This window comes from Phlebotomus papatasi, chromosome 3 (assembly GCF_024763615.1).
Source record: "Phlebotomus papatasi isolate M1 chromosome 3, Ppap_2.1, whole genome shotgun sequence".
NCBI classification, from domain to species: domain Eukaryota; kingdom Metazoa; phylum Arthropoda; class Insecta; order Diptera; family Psychodidae; genus Phlebotomus; species Phlebotomus papatasi.
The window spans coordinates 72235860-72252060 of NC_077224.1; the positions used below are offsets into that span (position 1 = coordinate 72235860).

Genomic DNA, 16201 nt, shown 5'->3' on the forward strand with positions numbered 1-16201 from the left:
GAGGTGTGAAGATGGTAATTTTCATGAATTTTCCTCTCCGCCCAAAAAAATCACCCCTTTCGAGTGAAACGTTATCATGGTAAATATTAACCCTGATAAACCCTTCATAACTTATAATTTTTTTTTTACGAAAAGACACTTGAAATGTAAAAAATGCATAAAAATTACACATCAAAATTGTTATTCCAGGCCCATTTTTTTTTTTTATTTTTGCTTTTGGACCCAGGAAAAAAGGCCTACACTGAGAAAAAAAGGAAGATGCGATTAACTTTTTTTCCACGTAACTTTAACACTTTTTATGTGTAAAAATATATCAACATTTTTTAATGTTAATTTCACACCTTTTTAAATAGAAAATCAACATAAAAAAGGGTAACTTTAACCCATAATACACCTAAAAAGCATAATATTTACATCGCTTTCTGATAAATAATACACTAGGAGAAATCCGAAAAAGTCAAAATAGAATTCCGGAAATGTTAATTTTACCCTGCAGTATTGATCCGAAATCGGTGTAAATATTACCCTTTTTAGGTACATTATAGGTTAAAGTTACCCTTTTTCATATTGATTTTACCCTCAAAAAGTGTAATATTAACAATAAAAAATGTTGATATATTTTTACACCTGAAAAGTGTTGAAGTTATGACGAAAAAAAGTTAATCGTAGCCTCTTTTTTTTCTCAGTGTAGAAAAGAAATCAACGTTTACTCAGCTGCAACATTACGAACCTGCAAAACTTTTTCATACGTATATTTTTCTGAACTTCATAAATATGAAAATCCTGCCAAAATATCCTTAAAATGCGAGGTGTTAAAACATGTTTATAACCAAAAATAGAGATATTACGAATAATGCACTCCCTTTAGTGCTCTCCCATATTATGATATTAGCGAAGACACATAAATTATGCCATAAAAACTTGTGCACGATAATTCATCTTATTAAAACTCGTCTTTTCTGACGTTATCTTTTTAACTACAATTAAATATACAACTCTACCAAATTCGGGACAGGTTGCTATAGGAACCATTTTTCTGAGTTTGCAGTGTTATATTTTTATGGTATTATAATATTCTCAATTTGATGCATTCCTAAAACTTTTAACTTTGTTTTGAATACTTTCATTTCACTACCTCCTCCTTATATTTCTCTACAAACTAAAGAGATTTTATGTTAGAAATATAAAAAACCTTAGAATCATTTTATAGCATTTTATTCATTTAATTGTTTAAAATTGATTTTTATAGCACAATTTTTTGTGTCTTGGCTAACATTATGACCTAAACTTTTTGAACATTTTCGAAGATGATTTCAATTTTGTGTTATTCCTAAGCATAAGAAGAATATTTAATGATAAGAAGATATGGTTGAAAAGGCTTTGAACCTTAATCACTTCTGAAAAGTGTCATATTGCTTATGTTAAACTGAAACATACAAACGGCAATTTATCTTTCGACAAGGAGATTTATGGGCTTCAAAATATCCTTTAAACTGCCAAATGACTCTATAAATAATTAATTGACTAATCAGTAGTAATCTAGCAATAATAAATGACCTTTTGACTATTTAACTAGTTAACAAATAATGTTTTGAAAATTTATTATTACAAAGCAATTGGAAACGAAAATTTATTCACATAATTTATCAAAGATAATATTGTTAAAATAGAACACATATTGTCATCCCGCTATTACACTGTACATTAAAATATTATGACGATTTACTTTAATCATGGCTAATATGTAATAAAAATTTGCTATTTTAGGATTTTAATTATGGAAATCTCTGGCATTGATTTACTTAAGAACCAAAAGCTGAACTAGGCCCAGAAAAATTTCTTAGCATATTTTGAAATAAGCATAAAATTGTGATTTCTCATCAAGTTTGAAAATAAATCAAAATTAATTAATGGGAAGCTATATGGTATATACATAAGTCTATTTAAATTGTTTTTTTTTGTGAGCCAAGTCCGGAGTTTTTTCTTGAGTAAATCAAAATTTAAATGTTTATATAGCAGAAAGTACAATTTAACATATTTTAATTAATTTTTTCTAATGTGAATCGTGAAAAAAGTGTTAGCATACAGAGTATATAGTGATCAGCGTATGTGTATATTTCCCTGGTCGCCGGGCGCCCGAGAAGCCTATAATGATGATGATGATGATCAGGGTGCAAGTTCTGCAATTCACGGTTTATTATGGGAACTGATCGACGTGTTCAACCAATCATAGAGACTGATCCTCGCGGTCAGCTGATAATAGATACTGATCAACGCGGTTAATTGATCATGGAGGTAGATCGACAGGGTAATCCGATCATGGAGATTTATCAACGCGGTCAATTGATCATAAAGACTGTTTGACGAGATCAACCGTTCATAGTTACTAATCAATAAGGTCAATCGGTCATAAAGATTCATCTATGTAATCAGCCGATCATGGAGACTACTCGATGGGGTGACGCGACCATGAAGTCTTATAGGCACCGACAACTCATTATGGAGACTGATTAACGCGGTCAGACAATCAGATTAATCACTGTGAGCAGCCGATCATGTAGATTGATCGACGAGATCAACTGTTCATAGAGACTCATCGACCGATCAAGAAAACTGATCGACGAGGTTAGTCAACCATGAAGACTTATCGGCACCGATCAGTTGATCATGGAGATTGATCAATGCGATCAGTTGATCATGAAAACTAATCGATGAGGTCAATTGATCAAGATTCATCGACAAGGTCAATTGATCACGGAGATTAATCAACACGATCAGCCGATCATGCAATCCGATCGATGGAGTCAGTTAACCATGATGACTAAGGCACCGACAACCCGAATATGGAGACGGATTGTGGAGCTAATCATGTAGATTGATAGAAACTCATTGACGTAGCGAGTCACTCATGAAGTCTGATTGGTGGAATCAGCCGATCAGGAAGACTGATCGACGAGGTGAGTCTTCGTGGTCGACGTACTCCGTCGATTAGTCGATCATGGAGATTAATCAATGCGATCATCTGATCATGAAAACTGATCTATGAGGTCAATTGATCATCCAGACTAATCGACAAGGTCAGTTAATCAAGGAGATTAATCTACGCACGGGATCGGCCGATCATGCAAACCGATCGATGGGGTCAGTTAACCATAAAGACTGATCGGTACCGACCAATCGATAAGAAGGCTGTTCAATCCGATCAGCCGATCATGGAGACATATCGACACGAAGACTGATCAACATGGGCAGTCAACAATGGAGACTTATTGATATCGATCAGCCCGTCATTGAGACGGATCTACACGATCAGCCAATTACAGAGATTGATCGACGTGGTCAGACGATCCTGGCAATATATCGACAAGGTCAATCAATCATGGAGACTGATCTACGCAATCAGCCGATCCTTGAGACTAATCAACACGGACAGTTGATCATGGATACTTATCAGCACTAATTGGCCTATCTGCAACTAACGCAACTAACGATTCATTCACCAAAAACATACTTATTCACTCCCTGAGGGTAAAAGTGGTTTAGGTGCTTTTGCAATTAGTAAATTACCCAAATAACAATAGCGCTAATTTAAAAGTTGAAAAGCATAACAATAAAAAGAATACCTAATAGATATATATATATATATAAAATATTTACACGGTGCAATGCAAACATTCTATCTAAAACAATTGTGTTTTGATGCGTCAGAAAAGCTTGTGCAAAAGTACCCAATTGCAGTGGAGCTTTTTCTATTTCATCTCTCGTGGAATGGGGTGCAAATGTTCTCTTTTGTGTAGTTTGAAGATAGTAGGGGTAAAATTAATTTTATAGTCCGCTAAAATGTTTCATCCTCTAGTTCTCCTACTCTCTAAAGCTTTTCACAATGTGCCACAACCCATCCTAAAACCCGAGATGAGCAATTCAGGCTCTCGATGGGGCTCAAAAACTGGGGGAGTGGAATGTATGCTTTGGGAGTAAATGGTAGAAATGCAGGGAAATCACAGCGAATGACTTCAGTTGGGAATGGCTTTAATTCTGTTCAGAACTCTTGTCCGCTATTTCGTGGCATTCCTCATAGTGTGGTCGATTTTGTGGAATATATTAAGGGAAACTTTAATTTTCGCATGTTCAATAAAATAACCCTTTCATTTTATTGCATCTCTTTGCAGATTCAGTTGTATGGATTCAACAAGGAATTGTATCGCAATATGTCAGAGGCACAACATAAATCTCAAGTAAGATTTTCATAAAATTACCTCCTTTTCTAGATGTTCTAATTAATCTCTTGGATGATAAATCTCTTTCTAGGGAATTGTCGGAATTTCACTGATGGTCCAAATTGGTGATACGCCCAATCCTGAACTTAGAATAATAACAAGTACATTTAATAAAGTTTTATACAAAGGTAGGTGTATGTTTAATCCTCCATCCAAGCGTATAAATGTTATTTCAATATTTTATCTCAGGCACAGATTTTTCCACCATGATAAATACGAGGGTTTTTTTTTTGCAGCCCCGTCAAAAATATTTTTATGAAAATACAAACAAATTCCCTAAAGAGGATAATGTTTGGGGTTATTCGTCAAAATATAGCGGAATTATGATTGATTTCTTGTTGTTTTTCCTCGTTTGGTTCTCAATGGAAAATCCGATTCATAAAGGGGAAACTTTGAAGGGCTTTAAACTCCTTGAATGAAAGCTTTAAAGTAAACTCAATACACAATTTATCAATAGACATTCATAAATAATTTAAACGACACAGTTAATTTAAATTTAAAGAAAATTTATTCCATATAAATTATAAAATACGATAGCATCATAATTAGAATTTAGTCACCTTGCGAGAGCTCATCCTGAATTTCTATACCAGGGGAGGAATTATTCATAAATGGCCGTAGTCACGGATAATCGGATTATTTTAAGAGAAAAAAAAACACATTTAGGATTCAACAACAACTTCTCCACCCACAAATCCATAGTGATTTGGATGAAATTCAAAATCCGTGACAGGAATCAATTTAGAAAATTGCACAATACCTCAAAAACCTGGGATTTCTTTGAAAGAACTTCAAGGAGGAAAATCAAGAAGCTAAGAGTTATTAGGATTAGGTAAACCACAAATATTCCACTCAGTTGATGTAGCGTTAATGGTTGAGGAATGTTCTGATCTGGTATAACTTTAAGGCTTCGGGGATTGTAGAATTTTGACAACCACTGATCAATTAGACCACTTTCCTTATAAATCTGCAGTTCTGTTTCAAACGGATGCTTCAGATAAGAGTGCGGTCTAAGGCCAATTGATATAAATACCGGAGCAACTTTCTCTTTGATTGTCCGAAACCGAATATTTTGACCAAAAAAGTTGTCATTTAAACGTGCTACAGTCGTTATAGTTACCGCAACACCTCCTTTGAAGCTGCTGTCTAGTGTCTTGAATCTGTATGCATCCGTGTCTTTTGAATTGATAACTTCATACATAGATCCATAGTCCTTCATCAATGTGAAATATACAGACATTTCTTCAACTCCGTAAATCTTAAAACCATTCTTCAGCATCTTTGGTAAAGTATCCACAACTGAGACGTTATTTTGTGACTTTAGAAATTTGAATAGGGCACCTTGGTAGCTGCTCCTGAGTACAAGGCTCAATAGAATCCACAGCATCAGCAAGAAGCGAGCAAAGTTTCTCCTTGGAGTATCATACAGAGATCCTCCAAGAAAAACGTTGATTGCATTGATGAAAGGGGAGTTATTTGCTCGGCCAAAGATGAAATCCCTCCTTTGAGGCATTATAAACTTCGTTACAGATACAACAATTGCAGATACGATAAAACATACAGATAAACAACTCCAGGTATTGAGATCAAATGGCAAGAAAAGCTTCTCTATTGGAGTTAGGGGTCTACCAGGAGGAATCATAACTGTTAGATGCGTTGTCAAATGCGCTGCGGTGTACAGTAGAGAATCATTTAGGCTAAATGCAAGGGAAAATCCTCCTAATGTAAAGTTGACTTCTCCTCTGTAGAGCTGCAAAGAATTTTCTACAATTAACCAAATGTATTCAATTAACTATTATACCACAATACATTCAGCATTAATTTGATACCCTTTAACAATAGACCGATGCCAATCAGTCAAATTTTTATAACAGAAAGGTAGAAATTTGTTATATTTTAACAACATATTAGCACCAATCTGTCAACTTTGACAACAGAATGGCGTCAATCTTTTATGTTTTGACAGCAGATAGACGCCGATCTCTCAAGTTTTAATAAGAGAACGGTAGCATTAAAAAAAATGGAAATAAAACGACGCCAATTTGTAAGATTTTGACAATACATCGGCAGCAATTTGTTGACTTTTGACAGAATGGCGCCAATCTGTCAGTTTTTGACAAGAGATTGGCAACAATTATATAACCTTTAACAGAAGATCGACGCCAAATATTGCAATTTTAAATAACAGAAGGGTAACAATTTGTTAAATTTTGACAACAGAATGGCTCCAATCTGTCAAATTTATATAACAGAAAAGTAGCAATTTGTTATATTTTAACAATATTAGCACCAATCTGTCAACTTTGACAACAGAATGGCGTCAGTCTTTTAAGTTTTGATAGTAGATCGACGCCGATCTGTCATGTTTTAATAACAGAACGGTAGCATTTCTTTAAAAAAAAATGGAAACAGAACGGCGCCAATTTTTCAGATTTTGACAATACATCGGCAGAAATTTGTTGTCTTTTGACTGAATGGCGCCAATGTGTCAGTTTTTGACAAGAGATCAACAACAATTATATAACCTTTGACAGAAGATCAACGCCAAATATTGCAATTTTTAATGACAGAAGGGTAACAATTTGTTAAATTTTGACAACAGAATGGCTCCAATCTGTCAAATTTATATAACAGAAAAGTAGCAATTTGTTATATTTTAACAATATTAGCACCAATCTGTCAACTTTGACAACAGAATGGCGTCAGTCTTTTAAGTTTTGATAGTAGATCGACGCCGATCTGTCATGTTTTAATAACAGAACGGTAGCATTTCTTTAAAAAAAAAATGGAAACAGAACGGCGCCAATTTTTCAGATTTTGACAATACATCGGCAGAAATTTGTTGTCTTTTGACTGAATGGCGCCAATGTGTCAGTTTTTGACAAGAGATCAACAACAATTATATAACCTTTGACAGAAGATCAACGCCAAATATTGCAATTTTTAATGACAGAAGGGTAACAATTTGTTATATTTTGACAACAGAATGGCGCCTTTCTGTTACATTTTGAAAACAGATTGGGAGCAATTTGTTTATTTTTGACAACAGATCAACTCCAATTTCTGAAGTTTTAATAAATAAAAGATAGTTTTTTGTAACAACAGAACGGCGCCAGTCTGTAAGCTTTTAACAATAGATCTACTGCAATATGTCATCTTTTAATAACAGAGCTGTAGCGATTTGTAATTTTTTGATAACATAACGGGGTCAATGTGTAGAAATTTGTTAACATCTGACAATAATTCGACAGCAATTTGTTAACTTTTTACAAAAAATTAACGTCAATTTGTCAACTTGAAATAACGGGAGGATAGCAATTGGCTATCTTCTAAGAACAGAATGACTCCAATCTGTCAACTTTTGACAAGAGAATGACGCCAATCTGTCAGATTTTGACAATAGATCGGCGCCAATCAGTCAACTTTTGATTGAAAAAAGAGGGTGCAATTAACTTTTTTTCCTCAGGATTTTAACACTTTTTAGGTGTAAAAATATATCAACATTTTTTAATGCTAATTTTACACCTTTTTAAGGGTAAAATTAACATGAAAAAGGGTAACTTTTACCCCTATACACATAAAAAGGGTAATATTTACACCGATTTCGCACCAAAACTGCAGGGTAAAATTAACATTTCCGGAATGTTATTTTAACTTTTTCGGATTTCTCTCAGTGCATAGTTCATTACAAACGAGTTTTTTTAGCCCTTGAAATTTATCTAAACTTACCAATAATTTGGCGCCTGTTGAATTCTCAAAATTGAAGTTCCCCCAACGTCCTTTTGGTTGCTTTACTATCATAGAGAAGTTGAGTCGTTTACTAAGGATTCTGATCATGATACCCTCGAATCCATCTAAGAAATGCTCCCCGTCCTCTTGTTTCTTCAGGATCACATAAGGGGGGACATTAAAGGTCCCAACAGTTAGGTTGCATCCGTGAAAGTTGGAGACCTTGCTTGGGAAGATTTCGACGTCGCTCACGAAGGTATTTTCCTCAAAAATTCCAGTTATTACAGGCTTAACCAGGCCACAGTGATTTGGAGTGTAGGGGAAGTATGTATACATCAAAGCCCTATGTAGGCTATATGTATCGTAAGTTACAACATGCACGTTGACAATGTACAACTCCCAACAATCCTTAAGGATCCTGGTGACTACATCCAGAGAATTGTTATGAACATTCGTCATAACGATTGTGTAGTATCCCATGAAGTTGAAAGTACTGGACAGGTTACCGTGCAGGATTTTACTACGGAAAAAAATATAATTCATAAGTTTAGTTCTTTTTAATTTAGCACACTTTCGGACTTACCTGAAGGACTTGTAGGAATCAATGAATAAAATATTGTAAAATTGCGAAACATTTCTTAGCAATTTTGAATGATCCTCCGCCAATTGAACAAGTGTTCGACCTTTCGTTGCATACAGGACCTCATTGATGATCCCTAATTGGTTTACATTACTTTTATGATTTTCAGACGTATTTATAATCAAAACTTCAGGTGATTTCACACTATAAAATTCGATTATGATCCGTGAAGTTATTTGCGACAGGGAATTTCCAAATTTAACTTCTAAATATTGGCTCTTATTGCCACTTTGACAAATTATACAACCATTCTTCAACAATAATATTAAACTAAAAATGTAACACAGTTTTAATTGCATACTGAAAGCTCCGACAAAATACTAAAGCACATTTATTTAAAATTATCAATGATGTGGTAGAATGCAGGGCTTCCCTTTATATAGTCTCACGCAAAAATTCTATCAGATTTCATTAGTTAGCTGATCATTAAGGATTGTAAAAACTACATATACCACTTTAGTGATTTTTTTTTCATTGCTTCCTTCTATAGAAGTTTTTATTGCAAGGAAAAATACACCGATACCAAAATGCATTTTTCTAATGATTCTAAACACAGAAAAGCACTTTTGATTTGTGATGTATCCATTTGATTTTATAAATAGTTTTTGCTGTGCATAAATCACGTAACATATTAGCTTGATTATGTGTGTATGATTTTTTAATAAATTGCTTTGAAGCTATTTAAAAAATCAATTTAGAAAATTGAATAATCTCCTCAGAAGTCGGGATTTTTTTGAAAGCAACTCTAGAAGAAAAACAAAGAAACTGAAAGTCATTAGGATTAGATACAATAAGAATATTCCATTTAGTTGATTGAAGGTTAATGGTCGAGGGATTTCTTGGTTAGAATCATCTTTGAGATAGCGCTCATTGTGGAACTTTGACACCCAGTACTTTATAAGACCGCTTTCACGGTAACGTTCAAGTTCTTTTTCAAAAGGTTCCTTTAAATAAGAGTATGGTCTCATGGCCATTGATATATAGTAGGGTACTATGTTCTCGCTGATCGTCCGGAAGCGAATATTTTGACTAGAAAATTTCTCATTTAAATGTGCCACGGTAGTTAACGTTCCTGCAAAAGCGCCCTTGAAATTACTATCTAAGGTCTTCAATCTGAATGTATCCACTTCATCTGCATCTATGATATTATAGGTCAATCCGTAATCTGCCAGGGAGCTCAAAAATGTAGCTATTCCCTCTTGCCCGTAGATCTTAAAGCCTTCCTTAGCCAACTTCGGCAAGGTGTCCACAAGTGATACGTTATTCTGACATGTTAGGAATCGGAATAGAGCTCCTTGATAGCTACTCCTGAGGACAAGGCTCATCACAATCCACACTAATAGCAAGAAACGAGCAAAGTTCCTCCCAGGAGTTCTATGAATCGATGCTCCCAGAAAAACGTCAATCGTGTTGATGAAAGGGTAGTGGTTTGCTCGACCAAAGACAAAGGCCCTTCTATGAGGTAAGACGTACTTGGCTACAGTTACGACAATTGCAGATACAATGAAGCATAGAGCCACACAACACCAGGTATTGAGATCGAATGGAAAGAAAAGCTTTTCCATAGAAGTTAGAGGTCTTCCTGGTGGAATAATTAGGGTCAAGTACGTCGTATAGTGTCCAAATGTATAAAGCAGTGAATCGTTTATGCCCAAAGAAGCAGAGAATCTTCCTACGGTAAAGTTGACTTCTCCTCTGAAGAGCTGAATTGAAAAATACCTTCATTGGATATGGGAATGTATGCATGGTTCGCACACAATGAACCTTTAAATGATGCGAATTTTCTCTTTGTCTGCAAAAAGCTGACTTACCGTTCCTCATCTTGTCTCTGCGGTTCATAATTATCTTAATGCTGAGAAATAGCGACCTAGCTCTTTGTAACCAAAATGAAAATTAGCATCGTTTGAAGGCTCAACTGTGTATGAGCCATGCCTACATTCTCCTATGTCAATAAGAGACTTTAGGATATTACCTGCAATTTGGCCCCTGTTGAATTCTCCCAGTTGAAATGTCCCCAACGTCCTTTGGATAACTTTGCTATCAATGTGAAATTCAAACGCTGACTGAGGACTCTGCTTATAACTCCCTCAAATCCATCTAAAATATATCTCCCATCCTCCTGCTGTTTTAAAATTATGTAAGGAGGAACCTGAAAGGTTCCTACAGTAAGTTTGCATCCGTAGAAATTGCTGACCTTTTCTGGAAAAATTTTCGCATGACTGACGCCGATATTTTCTCTGATAACAGCAGTGATGACAGGATTAACTTGACCACAGTGACTAGGAGTATAGGGGAAGTAGGTCAGCATATAAGATATTTTAGGATTATGAGGATCATGAGTCACAACATTCACATTGATTATGTACAACCTCCAACAATCTTCAAATATTTTTGTAACAACTTCCACATAATTTTTGGGAACACTCGTTAAAACTATTGTGTAGTATCCCATGTAATTGAAAGCTTTAGTTGTATTCCTGAAGATTATTTTCCTACAATAAAAGAATTTTGCATTTAACCTGATAGGGGGAAGTGCCTAGTGCCCATGCTTCGTACGATCCCAAGCTTCACAATGACTAAATTTTTTTATGTTTCTGAACAAGTATGACTAAACAATAGGGTAAAGTGATATAATTTGGAATTAGTGTTACATGTTGGACAATTCGCCGGTACAAGCTGGACATGGTGTTTTTCTTGATAAATACAGTACAAAATTTCTTTCTAAGCACAAGGAACCAAATTATAAAACTAAAGTATTAAAAATATACAAATAAAAATGAAGTACTAAATTTATCAAGACAAAAAGCCCTGTCCAAATTGTACCATTGTCCAATTTGCACCACTGTCCAACTTATACCACTTTACCCTATATTTTTAAAAACTAGGTACTTTCTCCTAGTCTTTAAATATGGGTTCGATAAGTCACCTTTATTGAGAAACAGGAAAAATTTAGTTATTATGAAGCTTGGAATCGTACAAAGCATGGGTATTTTCGACTATTCATCTAGTAAAACTTTACCTGAATGATTGATAGGAGTCAATAAAAAACAGATTGTAAGCCCGAGTCATATTTTGTGGCAAATTCGAAGGAGAATCTTCCAATCGAACAAGGGTCCGATTGCTAGTTTCATAAAGGACCTCATTGATAACTGCTAATTGGATTATCTCGCTCTCACGATCTTCTGAAGCTCTGACAATTGAAACTTCAGGGCAAGATTCACTGTAGAAAGCAATAATGATTGATGCAATCATTTTCGATAATGGATTTCCAAATTCAAATTCCAATAATTTGTTTTTCTTATCACTTTTGGGAGCCAAACATTGGCCCTTAACAAAGAATAAAAAAATAATGAAACACAGCAAAATTTTCATTTCAAAAAAGCACTGATTAGACTCCAATTCTATTATACTTAGTAACCGTAAATGTTGTAAATTAATTTAGAGTAAGGTGCTCCTTATATAGGGCTCTCTTGAAACTGAAGCATTTTATTACATGTAATGGTATCATTTATTATGTTTGCTTATTAAGTTTGACAGAAAATCTCCGCCTCCGATTGAAAATATCACATTTTTGCCAATTACATTGAACAGCAATCTACTCGATATTTTTGTAATTTATTACATCAGATAAAAGAACTTTCAATTTGTTATAACATTCTCATTTTTAATTTTTCTCGATATATTTTTTCTCTTTTAGCTAAGATAAATGAGTTGTGCATTAATTCTCTATTAAATATTGAATATTTCAATATTCAATATAAAAATTTGAATACTAATAAAATTATTTAGGCTAAAAATATGACACTCAAACTTCAGTTTAGTAGATAAGGTATGTACTTGTATATACCTTGGTAGTAATAGTAATATGAGACAGTATCTTTAAAATTATGCATTTTTTGAAGTTACTTATCGAAGAGATCTCCTAGATTGTAATGCTTTCTTAAGGTTATTGCAATGCAAGTTGGAAAAAATGGTCCTTAAACATCCTTCATGTACGTCTCCTTTAACAATTATCTATCCAGTCGATGCACGAACTAACCAATCCTAATGTAGCATTCCCATGACCATGAGGTTTCTTGGATGGTGCTCTTCTTGCTTATAGCAAATAAAGTAATTCAGTGAGTGAACATCGGTTTCCACGGATTGTTCACTGCGAGGAAGTTGAAAGATGCGCTGCAAGATTCCAATTTTTCCTATGAAACTTATGTGAACCTAAAATTTTAAATGAATCTAAACGAGGGTTTCCATTTTAATGTAAATACGCATAGGAAATTAGTGCAAGAGTTTCCATCAAATCACAATCTAAAGTTCTTAGTACTAGTCTTCTTATTATTGTTCTATTGTACTTTATATTTATACAGAAGTGTTCCTTATATCCAAATAAAGTCTATCAAATTTATACATCTTAAGTTAACTATTCCGCTGCCAAATGGATGGCTTGAATCCTTTTTTGCGCTATTTATGTGAAGGTGTCTACAGTTGCATCATTTATTTATTTGTGTCATCAAGAGGATAAAAAGGATAGTTATGTTTGACAAGATGTAGGACATCAGTGTGAAGCAGACATAATTCTCCTTTAGTATTTTGGAAAGTGATTTTCAAGGAAGTATGTTGATGAAGGTATAGTTACATCTCTGACTTAAGATTTTCATCACAATTACAATAATTGCATTATAATAAAAAAATTAAGTAATGAAACTTGGAAGAATTATATCATTTATCTCATGAAATACTGCACTAGTCAAGACGGTCCAGACAGAGGTTTTCTGGGAGTGCTTAAATATCAGTGTAGTTTGACTATATATAATGTAAACCAAAAATTTGATGCATTTAGCTAGATGGCTCAACATCTTAAGAAAATGTTGACCTAGGAATGGATATTAAAAGCTAGTAATCCATAGTCTCAAAAATCATTGAAATTATACAGAATTTAGAAACCTTAAAGAACTGGATTAAACAAAAGTCAAAATCTCGAAAGTCAAGATCTCGACAAACAAAATCCTGAACACCGAAATCCCGAAAACCTTAAAATTTCGAATAGATCAAAATCTCGAATAAGTCAAAATCTCGAAAAGTTAAAATTCCTACGGACAAATACAGAAGTGGGGGGTGGTTTGAATCACCTCCCATCAGTCACAATGGATGTCACATTCGGAGAATCTCTATCGCCATTTGATGCCTCTCGAGCGGGATTTTGACTTTTCGGGATTTTTGTCAGCACCTGGTCTACACATATACGGTACGATGCTTTACCAATCCGTTCGATGTTGTTGAGTTGTTTCATTCGAAATTAACTTAATGAATCGTCTGAAAGATTCTTGTAATCGCTTTTGTTTTATTGACGAATATATGTATAGAGAGTCTTGTTGAGAGTATATCAGGACGGGGATTCCTTGATCGAGGTTACATTGATAGAAATTACTAATACGGAAGTAACGAATTTCGAAATTTTCCGTCCATATGCGATGTGGTTCTTATATATTCCACATCTATGAATCTATTAGTGATTCAATGCGGTTTTCTGTTATTCCCAAATATTCCATTCGTGAATCTTGTTTTTTTTTAGTATTTAAATTCCGCGGATTTTAAACGTTGTCTTACATAGCTGAATAGAAATACTCGACCGCCGATGACTTAGTGGTCGTATAGATGACTCTATACTGGCATTTATGGCTGCGTGACAGAAATTGAATAATATGATTCCATTTGATTCTAAGGAATATTGTAATTGTTCCATTTTAAATGCTATTCGTATCTTGCGAGTGCTTCTATGGATACTAAATATTCAGATAGAACAATCCCAATAAACATTTCTGGTCAAAAACTGGGCAAAATGTCGAAAAACGAGGTCAAGAAATGGGCGAAAACTAGGCACACGCTGGGCAGATTGTCGAAAATGGGGAATAATCTGTCGACATACGGTCGACATCGCTGTCGACAATATTTCGAAATTTTTCCCCAAATATTTTCCAATATCTGTCCAGTCCACAAAAGTCAAAATAAATTCCACAGCGAGTTGCCAGCTGTGAAAAATATATTCTACAAACAAAATAGATATTCACCTGGCACCACATCAAGCGATAAATAATTCCATCTTCCAAAATGAATGAAAAATTATGATTCCTTTTACGCAGGAATACAATCATTTTTATATTTATATAGAAAATGCAGCAGTGCTTTTCCGATAGGGAATTAAGTGAGGAATCATATAGTTTTACGCCTCACACGAACAATATAGATTTCTCTGGAAAAAACTACTTAAAAAATGGAATTATTTTTATAATTTTTCCAATTATATCCCAAAAAAATCTATATTTTTTATTGAGTCATAAAAAGCATGAATTAGAATTTTTAAGCAAAAAGAAGACGAATAAAAAGAGTTTCAATTTTCCTCTTTATTTCATTTACTTGAAATTTCGCCATTTGCAGAAAAAATACGGAATGAATATTTTTTACGCGGTATAATAATCGTATATAATTGGGGTAAAATATCTAACAAACCTAATATTTCAGTAATTTTATATTTTTAGCTTCTTAATCCTTTTTTGATACTATATATAATAAGCAAATATTAATTTTAACTATTGCACAGGAAAATAATAAAAAAATAAATAACCAGAGTTTAATTCAACACCTTCTAAAATTCTTTTATGACAATTTTTTTCTCTGCGACTTTTTTAAGTAAATTAATAAAAGATTTATAATATGCATGTAAAGGTAAATTCCGGAAGTTTTTCCTAAATTTTATATAGTTATAATGAAAATAAAAAAAATTATAAGTACATAGTGTTGGCAAAAAAACACTTAAATAACTCCATTAATAACTCCGTATTAGGATATTTGTTATAATGTAATTATGTTACAATTGCAATGTCATATATCTCGTATGGGAAGAATCTGATAAGTACATTGTAGACTCCTCAAGACAGTCAAGAGTGCTTTCCCCGCAATGTGGATAATTCTCTTCCTCTGTACTTTCGGTGTTTTCGGACAGAGGCCGTGCATTTTTATTACGTCTTATTAAAATTAAAATGTCTTCTTTTGGACATTTAGTTGATTGCACTATTGCATTCATAATTGTGAGTCAAAAATCTTATTTCCCAGTAGCTGACGCCGCTGACAATCTTGTCATTGTGCCACTATGATTTATTGTCTCCTACAAACAACCGTGAAAGTTAATATAGAAGAAATGCGCATGTTTTACACACAATTCTTATCGTTATATGCAGCAGCAGTGCGTAATTTGCACACAATATTCAGCGTTATCTCAACAGCACTTTTGACGTTTACAGAACAACCGCCTCCGCTTTGTTTTGTCGCGCAAGTTTTCTGAATATTTACGGACTTGTGAGTGTTTTTGAACAGACTTCTGCTCGCTTGGTATGTAAACCCAAGAAATTTTGTGTTTATGAAGAGAGGGGCGACAACCACAACCAATGATTTCCAATTCCATCAATTATATCCAAAACACGGACTGGGATTGTTACGGACTAACAATCCCACTTTTGTCTTATATATCCCTAACAATCTACCTAATCTAACAATCCCACTTTTG

The 16201-nt window shown here is 34.0% G+C and overlaps 1 protein-coding gene across 3 annotated transcripts in view; it reads left to right on the forward strand.

The window, feature by feature from the left end:
• The window catches only part of LOC129807711 (carbonic anhydrase-related protein 10), a 196858-nt gene that overhangs the window by 150379 nt on the left and 30278 nt on the right, over positions 1-16201 (forward strand). For all 3 annotated transcript variants that reach the window (XM_055857160.1, XM_055857162.1, XM_055857161.1), the window contains 2 exons: positions 4170-4235; positions 4309-4405. In XM_055857160.1, coding sequence (XP_055713135.1) covers positions 4170-4235; positions 4309-4405 — 163 coding nt within the window. The remainder of the gene's footprint in view (positions 1-4169; positions 4236-4308; positions 4406-16201) is intronic.